We start from the raw sequence: 19,250 nt of genomic DNA on the forward strand, positions 1-19,250 counted from the left end.
CTAAGGATTGACCTGGCTGTCAACACGACTCAAATACGACCCCATTATGACACCCATTGTTCTCTATTTATAGTTGGCGTCTTTGATCATGATGCTTCGTCCCGGGCCGGAACTTGGGTGAAGCGAGCTGTCATTTTTCTTAAATATCTTTTCCATACCATACCCTGTCATTGCTTTCATTTGCCAGCGACATCGACATGAAATTTTCTCCCGGCTATGTCCTACTGCGTACGATCCTTTACAGCCTGATACCTACAATTGTCATTGCATCATCTGAGTCTTCTACCTCCCTGTCCTCGATGCCCTTTCCCGCCTCTCCTTTACCCATCTTTCTTCCCTCCCTCTGAACTTTCTCATGACATCTTTCGAGCTTGGACATATCGACCACCACCATATATTGCTTGTTTTTGTTGTTGTCTTCTCCTTGTTTAGGTACAGCCTCGCCCATGTTTCAGGCGTCTTTTCTTTGGGGTTTCTTCTGCTCTGGCCGTGGAGTATATGCAATGCATTGGAAACAATCTCGCACTTACTTAGGACCCTAATACCGTTTGCATTTAAGCTTTAGTTTCAGTGTTCAGTCCCAAGACTCTAGACTAGCAAATGTCTCCTAAATAATGGAAGATGAAGTATATCGTATTGATATCTATATTGTCAACGCAAAACATCGCTAATGTTATCATCGCTATCATGATGCCAAATACATTACTTATGGCAGAACAACCCGGCCGTTTAGCTACCGATTCACTGGCTCGGCACCCAAAACCCATCCAATTCCACTCGCCAAACCCCCAGTAACCATATTACTAACCATATCTCTCTTACGCACACGATCACCATGCTCCGAAAACTCGCCGTCGCTCCCTTGCATTTCCGTTCCAGCTCCAGCAGCAGCCGGATTGGAACTGGAAGCCGCAGCACCCCGCAACGGAAACGCGTTCTTATGCAAAGCCATCGCAGCACCCCTCGCAACCTCAAACAACCCCATAGGCGCCTCATGTGGATGCGAATTCGGCATTGCAGCCCTCGCACGCGCTCTTCTAGCTGCACGCTGTTGCGCAGTATCAAAGGCGTCGCGCTCCGAGTCTGAAGGTCCAAAGCCACCTGGTACAGTAGATAGACTGTCGCCCTTAGCGTCCCAGACTTCTTCCTCTGTTTGCTCACGGGCACGGAGGGATGACATTTCCTCGTCGCAGCGGCGCCAGGCACCTAGGATTTCGGGAAGAGGGTCGGGTGTTGGGGTTAGGACAAGGGCTAGAGAGAGGAGTTCCATGCGTTGGGAGAGGTGGTTTATTTGAGATGTGAGGGGGGTTGAGGGGTTGGGTGTTGTGGAGCGGAAGCGACCTGCATTGTAGACTGCGCGCCAGGAGATGTCGTCTGGTGTTGAGTTGGATGTGAGAAGTGGAGATGTCGTGTTTAGATGGGAGGGGGGGCGCGAGGCGAGTTAAGACGTAAGAGTAGGCTGTGCCGAAGTCGTTGGAGGATAGAGCGGAGGAGATGGCTAAGGAGGTGATTCGACGTTCGGCTGTGATGAGGGTGTCTGAGACTTGGTCTTCTGTTTCAGTTGATGTGGGCAAGCCTGTGACTAGGTTACGGCCAATGAAGAGGAGGTCGTCGAGCTTTGTGTAGCTTTTGTCATTTTGTTCGAGCACTTTCTCAACTAGTGAGAGGGGGTCGTGGTGGACACGGATGCTGACTGGCTGGAATGGGACGCCATGTTGGAGAATCAATGAGTAGAATGATAGCGCATGGGTTGCTGCTATCAGGGCACCGATCTGCTTTAGCGAGACCGAGTCAGGAAAATATGGCTGGAATGCTTGCAAGCTAGTGAGACAGTTAGAAGGTGCACCAAATGTTGGCCTGGCGGTATCAAAGCTTACATATCATAGGCTCTCTTCATGCCTCCACGGGTCCGGTTGCCATTGCTTGCATTATCATAGACGGAGAAGATAGCTTCCACCACGGACTTTTCCACTTGAGTGGCACTCAGTGGTGCTGACTCTGTCCGAGTATATAGATCGACGGCCAATTGATATTCTAGAGCGATGTTAGAAACCGATCATGAAGTATGCAAATCGTTTGTTAGAGTACATACCTTTGGCTCCAAGTAGGGCCTTGAGAATCTCTATTTCAACAGCACCTCGCGATAATCTCCAAAAGAGACCGTGGTGGGTGGATGGCTCATCCCAGCCATTATCAGAGTGCTCTGCCTGCCAATCCCGAAGCCAGAGCAGCTGCTGCCGGGCTATCTCCCAACCTTCATTTGATCGAGGCTGCTTCACCATAGATGCTACCACAGCTTGCAGCTCTGCCATTTGCATATCCTCATTGCTGTGAAGGCACATGCTTGCTGCGACCCGGCAGGGGATCGCATGGCCAAGATTGGTCAAGATGCGTAGAGACAGGAGCAAGGCACTTGCGAATGCAATGGAAGAGGGCGACGGCGATGTTAGAAGATTTTGCGGCCTTAAAAGAGCGTTCTGCAATAAATGAGCACGCAAGGTTGACGAGATCAAGTCTGCATCAAAATCCACAGAGGGGAGGACAGTATCTGAGGATGACAGATATGAATGTTCTTCGAGACCGAGCAGCTCAGTAACCCGCGACAAAATTTTGAAGGAACCTTCAAGTGAGCCCTTAGATGAATCCGCCTGGGCATATACCACGGCCAGGCCAGATTGGCCATACCGATTCAGCAACGCCTTTGCGGTTTCAGATGAAATTTGGGCACCATTCTCGTCATATCCACCCAGATCAACATCCTCGGGCCCATTCCAATTGACAAAGGCATTGACTACGTTGTCGGGATCCACTAGACTCCGCGACAATAGCCATTCGTTCACATGTTCCCAACCAACCAGCTCAGTGAGCTCGGGCTTTGGTGCTCCCTCGACGAAGGAAATCGAATTTTGTTGGGCCGCTTCATTCAATCTTCGCCGCTTCGATCGGTTGCTTCCATAGAGCCAGGGACCAATTAGTCCTCTCAAGTTGTTGACTAAATCCATATCGCTCCTCTCTGGTCCAGCAATGGACAACAAAATATTGACCGCAGTCTGATCATCCAACTCTTCCAGGGTCTCCAGTGATAAAGTACCGTCACGGTTTGGATAATATTCGTAATTGAGTCGAAGTGCTGGTAGTAGGCTTGAGATCAGCCATGCTCGAACCACTGGTTGCTGTTCGTAGAAGGGAAGAATGAGGTCGAGAACTAGTGGCTGGAGAGCAGTTTCCGTATCAATCAAGTGTGCGCGGTGAATAAGAAATATAGTCAAAGGGTCACACGCTTCCACCTCCTCTTCTTCGTCGTCCCGCTTTAAAGGTCGGAGGCGGAGCTTCCGCACGCGCTGCCTTGCTTCCGATTCAGAGAGGTTCTTGACGGCAGAAATATCAATATCACGGCCTTCGTTTGTACGCTCGGAAGTTCCAGTCAGCTCATGGAGCACTGGAACATATTGGGACGGTTCTATGCTCTCGGGTAGGAATGTCAAGATGATGCGTAGGAGGCGTTCCAACGACAAACAATGAGGGTATTGCGCTTGCAGAGTAGGGAGGTCGATCACGTTGCCGCCTGCGCAGATGTGAGTCGCAAGCAGGATTGCGTGGGCATCGGATATCCCTTCCAGAGTCATGGCGACTGAGGGAAGGTGTAAACTAGTCCTGTGATTTAGTAGCGACATACGTAGCTTGAGGATGCGGGTAACTCATGTACGGCGGAGCGCACGGGCCAGGTCGGAAACGAAAGGGAAAGCGTCGCATCCGCGAACATCTTACCACCTTCTCTGCGGTCTGTCTGTCTTCACCCTGCCAATTCCTCTCTACAACTCTCTAAAATGGCTTCTGGATACGGTCTCAATGGCGGTATGTGCTTTTCTGGCTCTTCCCCAGCCTGTGTGGTCCGCCCGCGGCGACATCACCGGCATCATCACATCTTGCGCAGACCCTCCCCCTCCACACGAATCCCCAGGCTGACCAGCTATAACTCCTTCTAGGTCCCGGCCGCTGCTACCCCTTCTGGCAAGAGGTTCTTGGATGCTACGTTGTGAACTCGGGTGAGGGTGAGGCTGGAAAGAAGAAGTGCACTCCCGCTCTGGACGACTACTACGAGTGCCTCCACCACCGCAAGGAGGTATGTGTTGACCCCTTCCAGGAGAGACTGTTGGATAATGGAAGGACTGGCTTGGAATCGATCGGGGCACGACTGACCCTTGTTCCTGATAATAGGCTATGCGCACAATGAAGATGCAGGTTGCCTTCCGCAAGGCCGAGGCTGCCCACCCTCGTGAGAATGCCCCCAAGGCAGAGCAAATCCGCAGCTTAGGTCTGCTTGGGAAGGAAGAGGAGGCAACTGCTGTGATGTCGCAACTGTGAAGGAAAACCCCAAGGGCGCGATGTTTCTTTTTCTTTGATGCGTGTGATTCCTCGTTTCTGCCCCGGAACATTCTGCCGGGTGCCTGTGACTGTATAGAAATGCTCAATTTTGGAGGCTATTCAGCCTCGTTCTTGCAATGATACTCCGGTTCTATGAAGTATGTCATGGATGTTTTCGTCGTATTGGAGATGCCCAAGTGGGCTTGGCACATCCGTGGATGGTCTCAGGCCTCGGCTGTGAATAGGTAGCTGGGCAGGTGAAAGTAGATAGTTTATTTAACTGGTAGGTAGGGCAATGCTAATGGATTTCAAATAAAGAGCAACGAAACTCTGTATATTAGTTGTGTAGGTATATGCCCAGGTGATACTTCCATAGATGTCACCAGGGCACCTGGGCAGGCTCAGAGCTGCCGTGGCACGCCACCTGGACATCTTGTGAGACTTGTTCAGAGCTCGGAAAAGCTTTAATTAACTTGTTTGATAAGAATTGAAGCTCGCAAATCAATAAGTCTACGTAATATGTGGTTCAGGTTATTACTTTAGTATAGCATCAACATTTAATGTGAGGGTAGATAACCAGCTGGTGCAAGCTTTACTGGTCTAGTGTGGATATATAGTTCCCACAAATTTGCAATATGGGCTTGTCCATTGGTAGAATACAACACCAAATTGAACCCCACTAATACTGGTAGAAAATACAGATCACAAATTTTCAATCTTCATTTGATGTATCCAAGCAAGACATTTAAATAACTGCGAGAAGACACACATACTCGGTTCAACCCTTACGATCATCAGGGGAATCTTGACACTGCTTAAGGCCATCTGGCATGTCTTGGCATTTCTATGCCATGCAGGAAGTCAGAATCGTTAGAATTGTTTTAATTCGCACTGTAGGATATTCAATGAGAGTCAAAACCATAGATGACCAGGGATTGGAAATATAGTGAAAGCATAGTGAAAAGCGAGAATTCTGTATAGGAACTTCTAGTACATTAAATCTCTGATCGAACGCGTCTTCCACGTGACCCGCACAAACCCGGGAGTGGAGGCCCAACCACCGCTAACCCAGAATAGGACTAGCGCAACACACCCAAACATGGACCGGCGCGCCAGGCAAGAGCCCCCCAATGATATAAACCCGGCTGCGTGACCTCGAATCTCGCTCTTTGTGTATTGAATCTAATCCTCCCTGCTGAGTCATCTCCACCCGGCTCACTGGTGTTGGGCGTTGGTGTTTTTTTTTCATTTCGCAGTTTCAGGGTATTACACGCTTTTTACAGTCGCGTGTATCTTCTCTATCTCTTTTCTTTCTGTTTTCCCCCATTACTTTCGGCGGTGCTGCTCACTCGGCATCAGAGTGACGGCCCGCCATGACTTCCCGGTAAGTGCCCTGGACCAATAATGACGCGTCAGTCACATGATACTAATGCTCCACAGACTCGACCGCCTGGTCACGTGAGTACCACCATCAATATCCAAACCAAAGGTATGATCTAAGTGAGAGCTCCCTAAACTAATATTTTTTTTATTTTTTTTTAGTTTACTCGAGACCGGAAGCACTCAGTTGATCCGGAATACAGCAGCCCAGCAGCTAGGTGACGTTCAAAAACAACATCCTGATGAACTGTTCAATCTCTTGGGCAGAATTCTGCCATACCTGCGATCTAAATCATGGGATACGAGAACTGCTGCTGCCAAAGCGATCGGTTTGATCGTCGGGAATGCAGACGTATATGACCCAAATGAAGACGATGGCTTGCAGATCAAGTCTGCAGCTGATGACGATGACGTGGAGATCAAATCCGAGGTCAAATCGGAGGATACTCCGTCCACTTTTCTTCAGCTCGACACCATGGACATTGCATCTATCCTAAAGCACGGTAAAAAATTACTCGGCAGTGCTGGAAAGGAGTATGAGTACTCTCTGGCAGCAATGGATCCCGCGACACGACTTCAGCATCAAAAAAAGACACTGACCGGCCGCCTCGGCCTTGCCGGGGAGTATATAGAGGATGATATACTTGATACGGCCGAAATGGTCCCCAAAGTGGCCACGCCTGCTCCGAAGCGAGAGCCCACACTGGCTGCTTTTTCCCGAGAGAACAGTGTCTCGGATTTAGCATCTCGGCGGCCATCATCTCCAGACGCCAAGCAGGAAGAGGCGGGTCTCAGCAAGCGCCAACTGAACCAGCTTAAGCGCAAGAACAAGCAAAATGCCAAGATGGGCGCTAATAAAGTCCGCGTGGTGGACCTGTCTTCCCGTCGACCATCGGAGAACGTTGCGACACCAACCACCCCTCACCCTATCAAGGCCGAGAACGGTGACGACCAGAATGGAGAAAGTAAACCTGACTATTTCTCATTTGAAAAATCAGCCGAAGATGATGACTCAAAGATTGTTGCGGAATTCAAAGGACCCATCGCACCCGAGCGATCAGTTATCCAGCCTGATTTTGTGGATCAGGGCTCAGGCTGGCCCTTGGAATGCATGTGCGAATTTTTGACCATGGATATCTTTGACTCAAATTGGGAAGTTCGACATGGTGCAGCCATGGCTCTCCGTGAGGTCATTAGGGTCCAAGGCGCAGCAGCTGGTCGGTTGGAGGGTAAGACTCGGGCAGAGAATGATTCGCTGAACCGCAAATGGCTCGATGATCTTGCCTGTCGTTTGCTTTGTGTTCTCATGCTCGATCGATTTGGTGATTACATCTCAGATAACGTGGTCGCCCCGATTCGAGAAACCGTGGGTCAGACCCTGGGTGCCCTTTTGTCCCACTTACCGCCCAAGTCTGTTCGACAAGGTTACCGAGTCCTTTACCGAATTATCATGCAGAATGATCTCGGTCTGGATCGTCCTGTGTGGGAGGTATGCCATGGTGGTATGATTGGCCTACGTTACTTGGTTGCCATTCGCAAAGATCTCCTTGTCAATGACTCTGTCATGATGGATGGTGTCCTCGAAGCCGTCATGAAAGGCCTCGCTGACTTCGATGATGATGTGCGCGCTGTTAGCGCGGCAACCCTTGTGCCAATCGCAGAAGAGTTTGTAACATCACGAGGTGGCACTTTGGGACCTCTAATGAACATTGTTTGGGATTGTCTTTCCAACCTGCAAGACGATCTCAGTGCCAGCACAGGATCCGTGATGGATCTTCTCGCCAAGCTGTGTACGTTCAATCAAGTCCTGGATGCGATGAAAGCCAACGCAGCGGACGACCCGGAGGCATCGTTCGGCAATTTGGTCCCTCGTCTCTACCCATTCTTGCGGCATACAATCACGAGTGTTCGTTCGGCTGTTCTGCGGGCTTTGATGACCTTCTTAAAATTGGAGGGAGAAGGCAGCACAGATTGGGTGGATGGCAAGGCCCTGCGCTTGATCTTCCAGAATTTGCTTGTGGAGCGCAACGAGGATGTGCTCAAACTCTCACTCCAGGTTTGGTCGGAGCTACTAAAAGCCGTTGAGACCCATGGATACTTTAAAACCGATACTGAGCTCTCAAGCTCCATTGAACCCCTCGTCACTCTTACCCTTGGACCGTTCGGTGTTCCTCGCTACCCCATCAAAATCAACGATTGTCTCTTTATCAAGCCATCCGGTCTTCCATACTCTGTTGCTCCTCAGCCCCTTGCCAAACTTTCACCCCCTGCTACTGGTGGTGGTGGTGCTGCAGAGCCCCTCAAACCTGGCCGCAGACGCAAGTCCGAGAAGAAAGAAGCCCCACCCCCATCTATTCACAATGTGGATGGACATATGTTGTCCGGCGACATCGATCTTGTTGGTGCAGACACTATGCTACGATCCAAGATCTATGCTTCAAGGGCGCTGGGTGAATTGCTTTCTGTCTGGGACAAGCACGATCTTCCGAGCTTCTGGTCGCCCATTTTGGATGGACTCAATGTCTCGGCCTCTACTTCCCAGCTCTCCGCTGCTATGGTCATGGAGGAGTACGCCCGTTTCACAGGACCAGAGAGCAAGTATGCCTCATCTCTTACAGATAAGCTGCGCCCGATTGTTGAAGGTGAACGCCCATCCTGGTATTCAGACATCGCCAGCTACCTGCATGTCGCTCGCGCTCAATGCCACTCCCTGTTGAATACCTTCCGGGACCACGCACATGTTCCACAATCGCGACTCCCGACCTTGGCTGTCGTTGTTCAGGGTGACTCTGAAGCCGGACCTAATGCATTCTCTCTTGCTGATGCTGAGAAGATCGTAGGCCCTGACTTTGAACGCCTCAAGAAGAGCTTGACTCCTGCGCAGAGAATAACTGCCACTCAAGTTTTGAATGACACCCGTGCAACAGCGCAATCGGCTGTTAACGAGGCTCGTGGAATCAAGGAGCAACGAGACATGCGTGTCCCAGCTGCTGCTGCAGGTGCTCTAGTCGCTCTTCGAGATATTCCAAAACGCCCTGGTCATATCATTAAGGGCATGATGGACAGTGTGAAGAAGGAAGAGAATATTGAGCTTCAGCAACGCTCAGCAACTGCCGTCGCAAGCCTTATCGAGCATTACACAGCAGCCACAAAACGTGGACCAGTCGATAAGATCATTGGAAACCTCGTCAAATACTGCTGCGTGGACACCTCCGAGACTCCCGAGTTCCAGCACAATGCCCAATTGGAGACATCAATTCTGTCTCTTCGCAAGGAAGAAGACCGACGAGACCACCCCGATGCTGCTAAGTTCGAGCGCGAGGCTAAAGAAGCTCGTATCATGCGACGTGGTGCCAAAGAGGCTTTGGAGCAGCTGGCTGTCAAATTTGGCCCCGAGCTCCTTGAGAAGGTGCCCAACCTTGCGGCTCTTGTTCAACAACCATTGAACGATGCTTTGGTTGGAGAGCTGCCTGAAAACATCACCAAGCCCGAGACAACGCTTGGCCAGGAGGTCGTAGATGGTCTATCCACTCTTCGTGCCCTTCTGCCTAAGTTCGATTCTGGCCTCTATCCTTGGGTTGTTGGTCTCATGCCTATCATTGTCAAGGCTTTACAGTGTCGTCTATCTGTCATCCGTTATGCAGCAGCGAAGTGCTTTGCTACAATTTGTAGCGTCATTACTGTAGAAGCTATGACGATGTTGGTAGAAAAGGTGCTTCCGACTATCAACCACGCTTTGGATGTCCACCACCGTCAAGGAGCTATCGAGTGCATCTACCACCTTATCCATGTGATGGAAGATGGAATCTTACCATATGTTATCTTCCTGGTGGTTCCTGTTCTTGGCCGTATGAGCGACTCCGACAACGATGTTCGACTTTTGGCAACCACTTCATTCGCCACCTTGGTCAAACTCGTACCGTTGGAAGCTGGTATCCCCGACCCACCTGGATTCTCCGAGGAATTGCTGAAGGGTCGTGACCGAGAGAGAAAATTCATGTCTCAGATGCTGGATTCGCGAAAGGTGGAGCCATTCGAGATTCCTGTTGCGATCAAAGCCGAGCTTCGGCCATATCAGCAGGACGGTATCAACTGGCTTGCCTTCCTCAACCGTTACAATCTCCACGGCATTCTCTGCGACGACATGGGTCTTGGAAAGACTCTTCAAACTATCTGTATTGTTGCGAGTGATCATCACATGCGAGCGGAGGAGTTTGCCAAGAGCCAAGCTCCTGATTCTCGCAAGCTCCCCTCCCTGATTATTTGCCCACCTTCTCTTTCTGGCCATTGGCAACAGGAGGTCAAGCAGTACGCTCCATTCCTCAACTGCATTGCGTACGTCGGTCCCCCGGCAGAGCGAACGAGACTTCAGGCTCAGCTTGGTACATCAGATGTGGTCGTGACCTCATACGATGTTTGCCGGAACGACAATGAAATCCTCAACAAGATCAACTGGAACTACTGTGTGCTTGACGAAGGACACCTCATCAAGAACCCAAAGGCTAAGATCACAATTTGCGCCAAGCGACTAATGAGCAACCATCGCTTGATTCTTTCAGGTACGCCGATTCAGAACAACGTTCTTGAGCTTTGGTCACTCTTCGATTTCTTGATGCCTGGGTTCCTTGGCACAGAGAAGGTTTTCTTGGACCGATTTGCCAAACCAATCGCCGCTAGCCGATTCAGCAAATCCTCGTCCAAAGAACAAGAGGCTGGTGCTTTGGCGATTGAAGCCTTGCACAAACAGGTCTTGCCTTTCCTCCTCCGTCGTCTGAAGGAAGAGGTTTTGAATGATTTGCCTCCCAAGATCATTCAAAACTACTATTGTGATCCTAGTGAGCTTCAGAAGAAGCTGTTCGAGGACTTCTCGAAGAAGGAGCAGAGGGAGCTACAAGACAAGGTTGGAAGCACTGATCGCTCTGATAAGGAGCACATTTTCCAAGCCCTACAGTATATGCGTCGCCTGTGCAATTCACCTGCCCTGGTAGTCAAAGATGGACACAAGCAGTACAACGAAGTCCAGAGCTACTTGTCTGCTAAGCGTTCCAACATCAGGGATGTGTCACATGCGCCGAAGCTTAGTGCCCTGCGTGACCTCCTGGTTGACTGTGGTATTGGTCTCGACACTCCAGCAGAGGGAGAGCTCGATACAGGTGCAAGCTATGTCAGCCCGCATCGTGCCCTTGTTTTCTGTCAAATGAAGGAAATGCTGGACATCGTGCAAAATGATGTCCTCAAGAAGTTGTTGCCATCTGTCCAATATCTTCGCCTGGACGGTGGCGTCGAAGCCACGAAGCGTCAAGATATTGTCAACCGATTCAACACCGATCCCAGCTACGACGTGTTACTACTGACTACCAGCGTTGGTGGTCTCGGTCTCAACCTCACAGGAGCAGACACTGTCATTTTCGTCGAGCACGACTGGAACCCGCAAAAGGATATCCAAGCCATGGATCGCGCCCATCGTATCGGTCAGAAGAAGGTTGTTAACGTGTACCGCTTGATCACAAGAGGTACCCTAGAGGAGAAGATTTTGAAGTAAGTTTTCGTCCCATCCCGCCATTTGACCCCTCACTAACATGCTTTTGTCTAGTCTACAACGTTTCAAGATCGACGTTGCCTCTACAGTGGTCAATCAACAAAATGCCGGTCTAGGCACAATGGACACAGATCAACTTCTAGATCTATTTAGTCTCGGCGAAACGGCTGAAACGGCCGAGAAACCCGACGCAACCGGCAATGAAGTCGATATGGTCGACATTGACGGTGAAGTCAAGGAGAAGGGCAAGAAGGGCTGGCTGGATGACTTGGGCGAGCTCTGGGATGATCGCCAATACCAGGAAGAATATAACCTGGATTCATTCCTAGCTACGATGAAGAACTGATGTGTCTCTTTGGCTTCCCCGCCTGCCATGATACCCCTCAAAGAGCCTCTATCGCCCTCCATCTTGAATCTCCTTCCCCTCCACTACGATTCTTACGTTACGCCTCACGTCCTATGCTTCTTTATGTTCCTGAAGGGGCATTTCGCCTATCTGCGATTATTAATCCTTATTTTTTTTCCCCTGGTCTCTGAGTGGTCTGCTGCTTTAACTCTGTACTCGTTATATTTTTATCCAACCACTTCCATGTATTTTTAGCTTGATTTTCCCCACGACCAATAATCTCTAGCATGTATATAGAGATGATATGTTTCTCACGCTTCACTTTCTACACCAGCTTTGTCGAACATAGTTTATCATAGTTGAAAAGACCTCGTCTGTTGTCAACTTCGAAACTACGTGAATAGTACGAGCCCATCAGGACTCCCCACACGAATTATTTAACGCGATAGCTTCTTGGAATTAGAATGCAGGTGTAAAAATAATTTTGAAAGAAATCTTGTGAAGTCATTATGTCATACATAGGCCTGAAAGCAGGCAAAATGGCAAAGCACCATACCCATAGCCTGTCGTCTCGGTCACCAAAACCTAGCAGCCGCCCAGCCAGTAAAGATACTGAGGATCAGATGGCACAAGCCTCGAAAAAAGTCACAGGGGACCACAGAAACAAACAGGACAGGAAAGAGAGGGACCGGCCAACGAAAAGAAAAAGAGAATGAAAAAAATAAACGCCGCCATCACGCCTAGATTGAATATTTTCCGGCTCCAGCAAACCGTTGATGCAAACCGGGACACAAACTATGTGAAACCGAGAAAAGAAAAAGAAAAGAATAGGACACCCATGAGAAAAAGACGTAGGAGCCATGAGGGTAATAGGAAAAAGATACAATGTAAGAAGATAAAAATGTAGTCACTGCCAGAGAAGCAGAGCAACAGGCAGCGGCCAAGTGGAAAATCGAAAGCAATCAAAAGTTGGGCCGAATCCTACGCACTGAAATCGGCACCACGGATCAATTGCCCCGTAAACGCGCCAGGCGTTTTTCACAACAAATCGGCACTTAAACTTGTCCTTTGGGTTTGGCAAGCATGTTCAGACGACTCAGGCTAAGCATGCCGGGGCGTTTCTGCCTCGTACTAGCAGGGGTGCCAAACTTATTGGAAGAAACGGAGCGGTTGGGAGTCTTCATAGGACGTGATCTGATAGGGCTGGGAGTAGGCGGGTTGGCCTTCAATCTCTTCACTCCACGCTCCTCGGTCTGGGCGTCAGCGGGTGGCACGTTTTCGGCATTCTCAGCATTGGGAACATCATCATCATCGTCCAAGTCCTCCCGACGTCTCTTCTTGTTGCTCAGTCCATGAGAGACTCCGTGGGCCACAACAGGGAGTTCGGGCCACGTAGGTTCCGATTTACCAGCATCTGAGGTGCGTACATGGCGAATAGAGGGTGACCCGGTCGGAGTAGTGCTCTCCTCAGCAGATGATTTATGATCCGGGGTAAGAGTAGGGAGAGTTGGATAGACGATCTCGGACAGCTTGGAACGGGACGGAGTGGTGGGGATCTTCGACGGGGAGGGAGAGGCCTCAGCCAAGGTATGACGAGACTTAACGCTAGGGGTGAATTCAACGTGCTTCTTTGGCGATGGAGATGGGGCGGCGTCATTCTGATCATTCTGGCCAGCGAAGAGCAAGTCAGGGTTGAAGTCAGGAGCAGCAGTATGGGTACCAGCGGCGATCTTGGCTGGATTGCGGGAGAACAATGGCTGGCGTCTGCGGAGGATAGACTTGAGATTGCTGAAAGTGGGCAGGTTGGTCTTGAACCGCGGGTTAAATTCAGTTCGAGGAGTGCGCGGTGAGGCCAGAGCCTGGGTGGAGGGCGAACGCGCCAAAGATGGAATCAGCGATGTTTTAGGGGCCTTCAAGCTGAGGGAGATTGATGTGGTGCGCGCCATGGAAGACCGAGTCGGTGTCATTAGAGAGCTGCGGACTGTGGAGCGAGGCCGAGCTCGAGGGCTAGCAGGCTTCGGTACAGTGTCTTCCTTCTTTTCGACAGCTTTAACACTCGCATGGCCGACTGTCGTATCATCTGCGGTGTTGTGCTTGACACGCTTTGCTGTGGCAGTAGGAACAGGCACGGCCGACGGCTTTGCTGACGACGAGGATCGTGATGGCGATTCGTTATGGGGTTCGGGTTCGTCCAACTGAGCCTTGGACTTTGTACGTTTCAATGACTTTGTCGCAGGCTCGAAGCGACCTGGAACGGCCCGGAAAGAAGAAGGGTGATTGGCAATCGAGTCCATTTTCTTGAACTCGGCCATATGCACGTCGCTGAACCGTCCCGCTTGACCCCTTGCCTTTGCGATCTTTCGATCAACAGGGGCCTGAAGATCCCGCTTTTGCTGTTCTGCTTCGGCTGGCCCCATGTTTGCTCTGGCCTGCCTGGCCTCTTGGCGAATTGTTTCCATCAATTGCTGGGCCGCATTGCTGAGGTCCGACTCTTGTCCGAATTTGAACTCGTAGCCCGGTGTACCGAATTGGCTGGGCGCAGGCGAGGGCTTAGTCTTGGAGGGAGTCTTCTCAATGGGGCCGTCTTTCAAGACATTTCCAGCCGCGTCTTTCTTGATGGGGTTGAAGCCGAGGATTAGTCCCGAATCGACTTTCTTGGCAGTGCTTTGGTGTGCCTTGCTGGGATGCATTTCATTCGCAGATGGGCGAACAGCGGACGTGCTAGTTGGTGTTCTGGCCTCCTTAGGCTTCTGGTGGGAGTTTGTGAACATGCGCTTCTGAGGAGTCTTTTTGGCGACCGGGGTGCGGACACCAGGCTGATCATTACTCCGCGTCTCATCGTGTTCCTTAACAGAAGGAAGTTGAGGAGGCGCGACAGGCTGAGGGGTAGATTCGTCACTCTAATAAGGTAGCCATGTGTTAGTCTGAATCATGTTTAATCAATGACATTGCAAGCCCCTCTCTCGGGCGTTGCTAGGACACGCACATCTGGACCCTGGCTACGCAGGCGGGCGGAACGCCGAACCGCCATGGCTAAAGAAATTGAATGTGTTGTCGAGTAAAAATGAAGTAAGATCGAATGCAACCCCGAGGAAAATTGTGGATTGGAGTGGGGAAGGAAAAATGACAAGTGGATGTTCTGGCGTCGAAGTCTAGGGCGAAGCGAGTCTAAGATGTAAACAAACGCGCTTGACGTCACATGACTAATCAACAATACCCCAACACAACTGATATGCGATGAGTTTAAAGTATTCAATGTACATAATCAGATAGCTCAAATCTATCCCGTGTTCCGTTATTGCTTTGATCGTATTTCCAGCTCACACAGCTAGTTAGCCGACCTTGGGCTGTCATCAAGCCGGCGGTCGTCCCGTGATTAGGCGCAGATCATTGATCATCACGGAACGCTCTCACCGACAAGCGGCTCAAACACCATAAACAGCATCCCAGCACATTCAGCATTCTAGAAATCAGGCTTAACGAAAGTCATAGACATTCGTTATACGTCTTGAATTTACGATGAAAACATGCAGTTCCCGGAGCCTCACATCCAAGCCCCTCGAAGTGAGCATGCCCACACAGCCATTCTACTTCATGGCAGGGGAAGCGATGGTCCGGAATTCGCCGAAGAACTATTTTCTTCCGTGACTTCACAAGGGGGAAACTTGTCTGACAGTCTGCCGAGCTTTCGCTGGGTCTTTCCAACCTCTGGTGACCGATGGAGTGCAAGGTTTCAAGAATACATGCCATCTTGGTTTGATGCATACTCCCTCGAAGACATCGGAGCAAAACAAGAACTACAAGTCGATGGACTCAGGGAGTCGGTACTGCATATGCTTGAGTTGTTGAATCGTGAAATCGAGAAAGTGGGTGGGGATCCTCGTCGTGTCTACCTCGGGGGCATCAGCCAGGGCATGGCGACCGCTTTATGGACATTGTTTTGCACACCAGGAAGATTCCAAGGGCCGCTTGGTGGGTTTTTGGGATTCTGCGGGTGGCTGCCTTATGCGGGACAGGCAGAAGATCTCATTAAAGGATTCCCAAATACCCCCGGCGGGTTGGATGTGCCTAGCAAACAACGCCAAGTGTCTCAATTATTCTTGGATATCATTGCTAGTCCTAACACACCCTGTATCAACGAAAATACTGACTTTTCTGTGCTATCAACCGCAATTTTCCTGAGTCATGGCTCGGATGACAAATGGGTCCCTGCGGAACTAGGTCGTCAAGCAGCTCGGGTTCTTCAAGGTCTTAATCTCACGACAGAGTATTACGAATTTACTGGTGCTGAAGGGGATGGCCATTGGGTTGCAGAGCCCGAAGGATTTGATCAAATCTTTACTTTCATCCAAAAACAGGTGGAACAAAATCATTTAATAGCCTAGGAAAACCAATTATACGATAATTATTGGACAGAATTAGCGCCATTTGAATACAACTCTCACGCTTTGTCATGTCAATCTATTATATCAAGATACATCATGGTGAAGGTCAATCACCGCGTCATCAACGCTCGGTGGCCCAACATACTTCTTCCGTCCCCAGGCCCAGTACCAAGCGGTAGCCATAATGATGAAGGCTACAAAGACAACCGGGGCATAGTTGACAGTTTCCGCAGTGACGGGAATATAAGAGGGCATGCAGAATAGAGGCACAACCAGAATGCTCCAAGCTGCAATGAAAGTCAGTAAAGGTCATTTGGGGGGGGGGGGGGGGGGATAGGGTCCAGACCCACCTATAGCCACAACATTACAGAACACCCCAAGTTTGCCCAAATCAAAATTTCCGTTTTTGATTTGCGATCGCCCTCCAGCAAAGGAAACAGCAATGGGACAAGCATAACTCACAGTCAGAGTAATGACACCGACTCCAGAGAAAGCGTTGAAAGCAGTAGTCGATCCAAAGTAGATCAGTCCAAGGGCGATTTCAATTACCATACTCAGAATCATGGCATTGAAAGGAACACCCAGAGTCTTATTCACCACCTTCCATTTTCGGGAATAAGGAACACCCCCATCTCTTGCGAATGCCCATATAGATCGCGATACAGCTGTGGTGCATCCGATACCACATAGTAAAGCGAGAACGGCAAGTGGAAGTAGTAGAAGGAATGCACCAGCTGAATTACCGACAGCAGATTTGATTATGGTGGGAATGGGTTGACCAGATTGTAGCGCAAGAAGCTCCTGCGTGTTGGGAAGCACAAAGACCAAGGGGATCAGGAAGAGAAGACCGGCGAGTGTGTTCAGAATGATCGTGCCGACAATAGCTTTCGGAACTTGGCGGGATGGCTCTTGGACTTCTTCGCACATTCTGTAAGATGTGAGTATACGATCGAGGGCAGTACAGGGAGTCTTAAAATGAAGAAGGAATGGTACATACGATATAACCATTCCGGTCGATGAAGTGGTATAAGCAGCTTGTAAGAGTCCAACACAGAACGACCAGCCTACCGGCCATCCGGACTGAGGCTCGAAGTTTGTAAAAACGTACTCAGCACTATGTCTGCCATTCTTGGCAATGACCAAGACGCAAATAACGGTAGCCAAGACACCAGCTAGAGTCCAGAAAATGGCAAATGTCTAGATAGATGTGAGTAAAACATTTCACAGAAGCACGGATCCAACATACATCAAGATGGGGTAGCCACTTATTACCGAATGCTGATACAGCATTACACAAAAGGGTAATAGCAAGAAAGATGAGGAAAATCTGATATGACTCTCCTGCAAGGACTCCAGCTCCAGACGATGTCTCGAAAACATTGACACAGGCGACTATAAACTGGGCTGATCCAAAATTCACAGCGAGCGTAATCATAATATTGCCTACCACGTAGGACCATCCGCAAATCCAGGCAAAGATTCGTCGATAAGCGGGTGAAGAGAGCATAAATGTCTGGTAATAGACACCCCCGGCGGTTGGGTAGACTGAAGTGATTTCACCCAAAGAGGCCCCGACGCAAAGGATAATCGCTGAAACCATCAGCCATCCCCAGATGATATTTACGGGACCGCCGCCGTAGAGGGGGTAGATGAATGTTGTTGACAATCCATAGGGAATGGATGCGAGAACGAAGGACATGAAGGCCACCTGGAGTGTTGATCGGTTCCTTGTAAGCTCGGGCTCATAGCCAAGGGCTTCCAGGAGACCATTTGCCGGGGCTGAATCGGATTGTTCGAGGTCGGCATCATATTTGGCGTTCTTCTCGTCGATTGAAGGATTGCTTGGCGCGGAAGCCGACTGTGAATGGGATTCGATTTTGGTTGCCATGATTAAGACCACAACTCTGGTTGATAAATTAACCAAGGCTGAAATAAAATGAGGATTAGAGAGAACACAGACCCCTTATGTATCAGTCTTCCAGAGTGATTGGGGCGTTATATCCATGGCTGTTCAGGCCCCGGAATGGCTGCAACCTATGTATCATGAAATTGAATGTAGCAAATCACAGTTGACAATCTATGATAAGTTTTACTAGTGGTAATCATCATTAAGGGCGGTATTTTTCTTGTGGACCTTTCCGTAGTATGATCAGCGCCTTGGACATGAAACGTGGGGTAATTGCCTATCACTTTGTTCTTATTGGAGTTGGCTTGATGACGCAGAGTGCGGAGCAATGCCGAGACTTTGAAATCAGGATCAGACCCACCAGCTGAACCGCTTGGTCGCTAGAGGGAATGGCTTGCCCAAAAAGGTAGGATCGACTCCGCAAGCTATGGATTCATTGGTCATCCCCGCTTAATAGGGCCCTTTGCAACGTGAGTCACATTGAACCAGTCCATAATGCAGTACTTTAAAGATCCTCTTACCCCCTTCTAGATCATGAGACTAGAGTTCATGACATCAATGGGCTCCTATGGAACATCGGTCTCTTTCAATATTGTGTGATCACCTCTATGAGGCATTTTGTTCGAAACACTCTAGGGTACGCAATGATCATGTTGTCATGGGCGTGTATAGAAAATTAACTCAATCTCTTATCAAAGGAAAATCGAACTGCGAGAGCACTGTGATACAATCGTATCAAGGGACTTGAACGATTATTGGAAAGATTAGGTATCAACTGAACAATTGTTGTGGAGACTGATATCAGCGCCCCGAAGACGTGATTAGGGCGTTATTCCAGAAGCAGTTTATCTTTCCTCTAAGACACAGCCCTAGATGGCTTTCATCTAGGTTTTCATCATGTAATGCTATCTTGACCGAAGACTCAAAGCCAAGTGTGTTATCCCTACTCCTATACGCTCAGGGCCTACTGAGCCGGAGCTCGCGGCTACGCTAATGCACAGCGGCTAGGCTAGTCCAAGAAAGGAGAGCATCCGAGGAATCTGATGGGTCCATTTCAGATAAGGATGGGGCTACGTAAAAGCATCAGCCTCAAGTAGAAATATTAACGATTACGGTTGCCTATCGATATGGTTTCGGATCTTGGCTCCCCCGCAAAGACGGGAAACTATCCGTGTAGCCAATAGACACCGGTATATGTAGCCGTCAGTGGCTTGACACTTCGGGTGACAAGGACACAGGAAGCCGATCACGAGACTTGCCCCCTGAGAGCAGCATCTCCAAGACAATGATATCAGTAATGCTAGCCCCCCTATTTTCATAACCTTGAAA

The 19,250-nt window shown here is 49.7% G+C and overlaps 7 protein-coding genes across 7 annotated transcripts; 3 read left to right on the forward strand and 4 right to left on the reverse strand.

Annotated features, from left to right (window-relative positions):
• Nucleotides 1-238: 238 nt before the first annotated feature.
• On the reverse strand, nt 239-448 carry N7503_005708 (uncharacterized protein; the record flags this gene model as incomplete). Its single annotated transcript, XM_057065255.1, has 1 exon — nt 239-448. The coding sequence occupies one exon, from the start codon at nt 446-448 to the stop codon at nt 239-241; it is 210 nt and encodes a 69-aa protein (XP_056922998.1).
• A 285-nt stretch (nt 449-733) lies between these two features.
• Nucleotides 734-3,626, reverse strand: N7503_005709 (secretory pathway Sec39 family protein; the record flags this gene model as incomplete). The annotated part of the gene is made up of 4 exons (XM_057065256.1): nt 734-1,374; nt 1,466-1,821; nt 1,878-2,034; nt 2,093-3,626. 4 exons carry the CDS (start codon nt 3,624-3,626, stop codon nt 734-736), a joined length of 2,688 nt encoding a protein of 895 aa, XP_056922999.1.
• Nucleotides 3,627-3,680: 54 nt separating this feature from the next.
• On the forward strand, nt 3,681-4,520 carry N7503_005710 (uncharacterized protein; the record flags this gene model as incomplete). Its single annotated transcript, XM_057065257.1, has 3 exons — nt 3,681-3,855; nt 3,987-4,123; nt 4,219-4,520. Coding segments are annotated over 3 exons (459 nt in total), but the record flags the coding sequence as incomplete, so codon positions are not given.
• A 1,037-nt stretch (nt 4,521-5,557) lies between these two features.
• N7503_005711 (DNA-binding ATPase) lies at nt 5,558-11,734 on the forward strand. Its single transcript, XM_057065258.1, has 4 exons — nt 5,558-5,749; nt 5,806-5,823; nt 5,908-11,283; nt 11,339-11,734. Exons 1-4 carry the CDS (start codon nt 5,739-5,741, stop codon nt 11,628-11,630), a joined length of 5,697 nt encoding a protein of 1,898 aa, XP_056923001.1. The 5' UTR covers nt 5,558-5,738; the 3' UTR covers nt 11,631-11,734.
• Nucleotides 11,735-12,685: 951 nt separating this feature from the next.
• Nucleotides 12,686-14,661, reverse strand: N7503_005712 (uncharacterized protein; the record flags this gene model as incomplete). Its single annotated transcript, XM_057065259.1, has 2 exons — nt 12,686-14,530; nt 14,617-14,661. The coding sequence occupies 2 exons, from the start codon at nt 14,659-14,661 to the stop codon at nt 12,686-12,688; spliced, it is 1,890 nt and encodes a 629-aa protein (XP_056923002.1).
• A 496-nt stretch (nt 14,662-15,157) lies between these two features.
• N7503_005713 (uncharacterized protein) lies at nt 15,158-16,015 on the forward strand (the record flags this gene model as incomplete). Its single annotated transcript, XM_057065260.1, has 1 exon — nt 15,158-16,015. The coding sequence occupies one exon, from the start codon at nt 15,158-15,160 to the stop codon at nt 16,013-16,015; it is 858 nt and encodes a 285-aa protein (XP_056923003.1).
• An 84-nt stretch (nt 16,016-16,099) lies between these two features.
• N7503_005714 (uncharacterized protein) lies at nt 16,100-17,903 on the reverse strand (the record flags this gene model as incomplete). The annotated part of the gene is made up of 4 exons (XM_057065261.1): nt 16,100-16,302; nt 16,366-16,943; nt 17,013-17,212; nt 17,262-17,903. 4 exons carry the CDS (start codon nt 17,901-17,903, stop codon nt 16,100-16,102), a joined length of 1,623 nt encoding a protein of 540 aa, XP_056923004.1.
• Between the last annotated feature and the right edge of the window lie 1,347 nt (nt 17,904-19,250).

Source organism: Penicillium pulvis, assembly GCF_028828015.1.
Source record: "Penicillium pulvis strain IBT 33274 chromosome Unknown contig_23_segment0_segment0, whole genome shotgun sequence".
NCBI classification, from domain to species: domain Eukaryota; kingdom Fungi; phylum Ascomycota; class Eurotiomycetes; order Eurotiales; family Aspergillaceae; genus Penicillium; species Penicillium pulvis.

Coding starts and splice junctions, on each gene's coding strand:
- N7503_005711 (XM_057065258.1), top strand. Junction 11,284..11,338: donor CTAGAGGAGAAGATTTTGAA/GTAAGTTTTCGT, acceptor GCTTTTGTCTAG/TCTACAACGTTTCAAGATCG.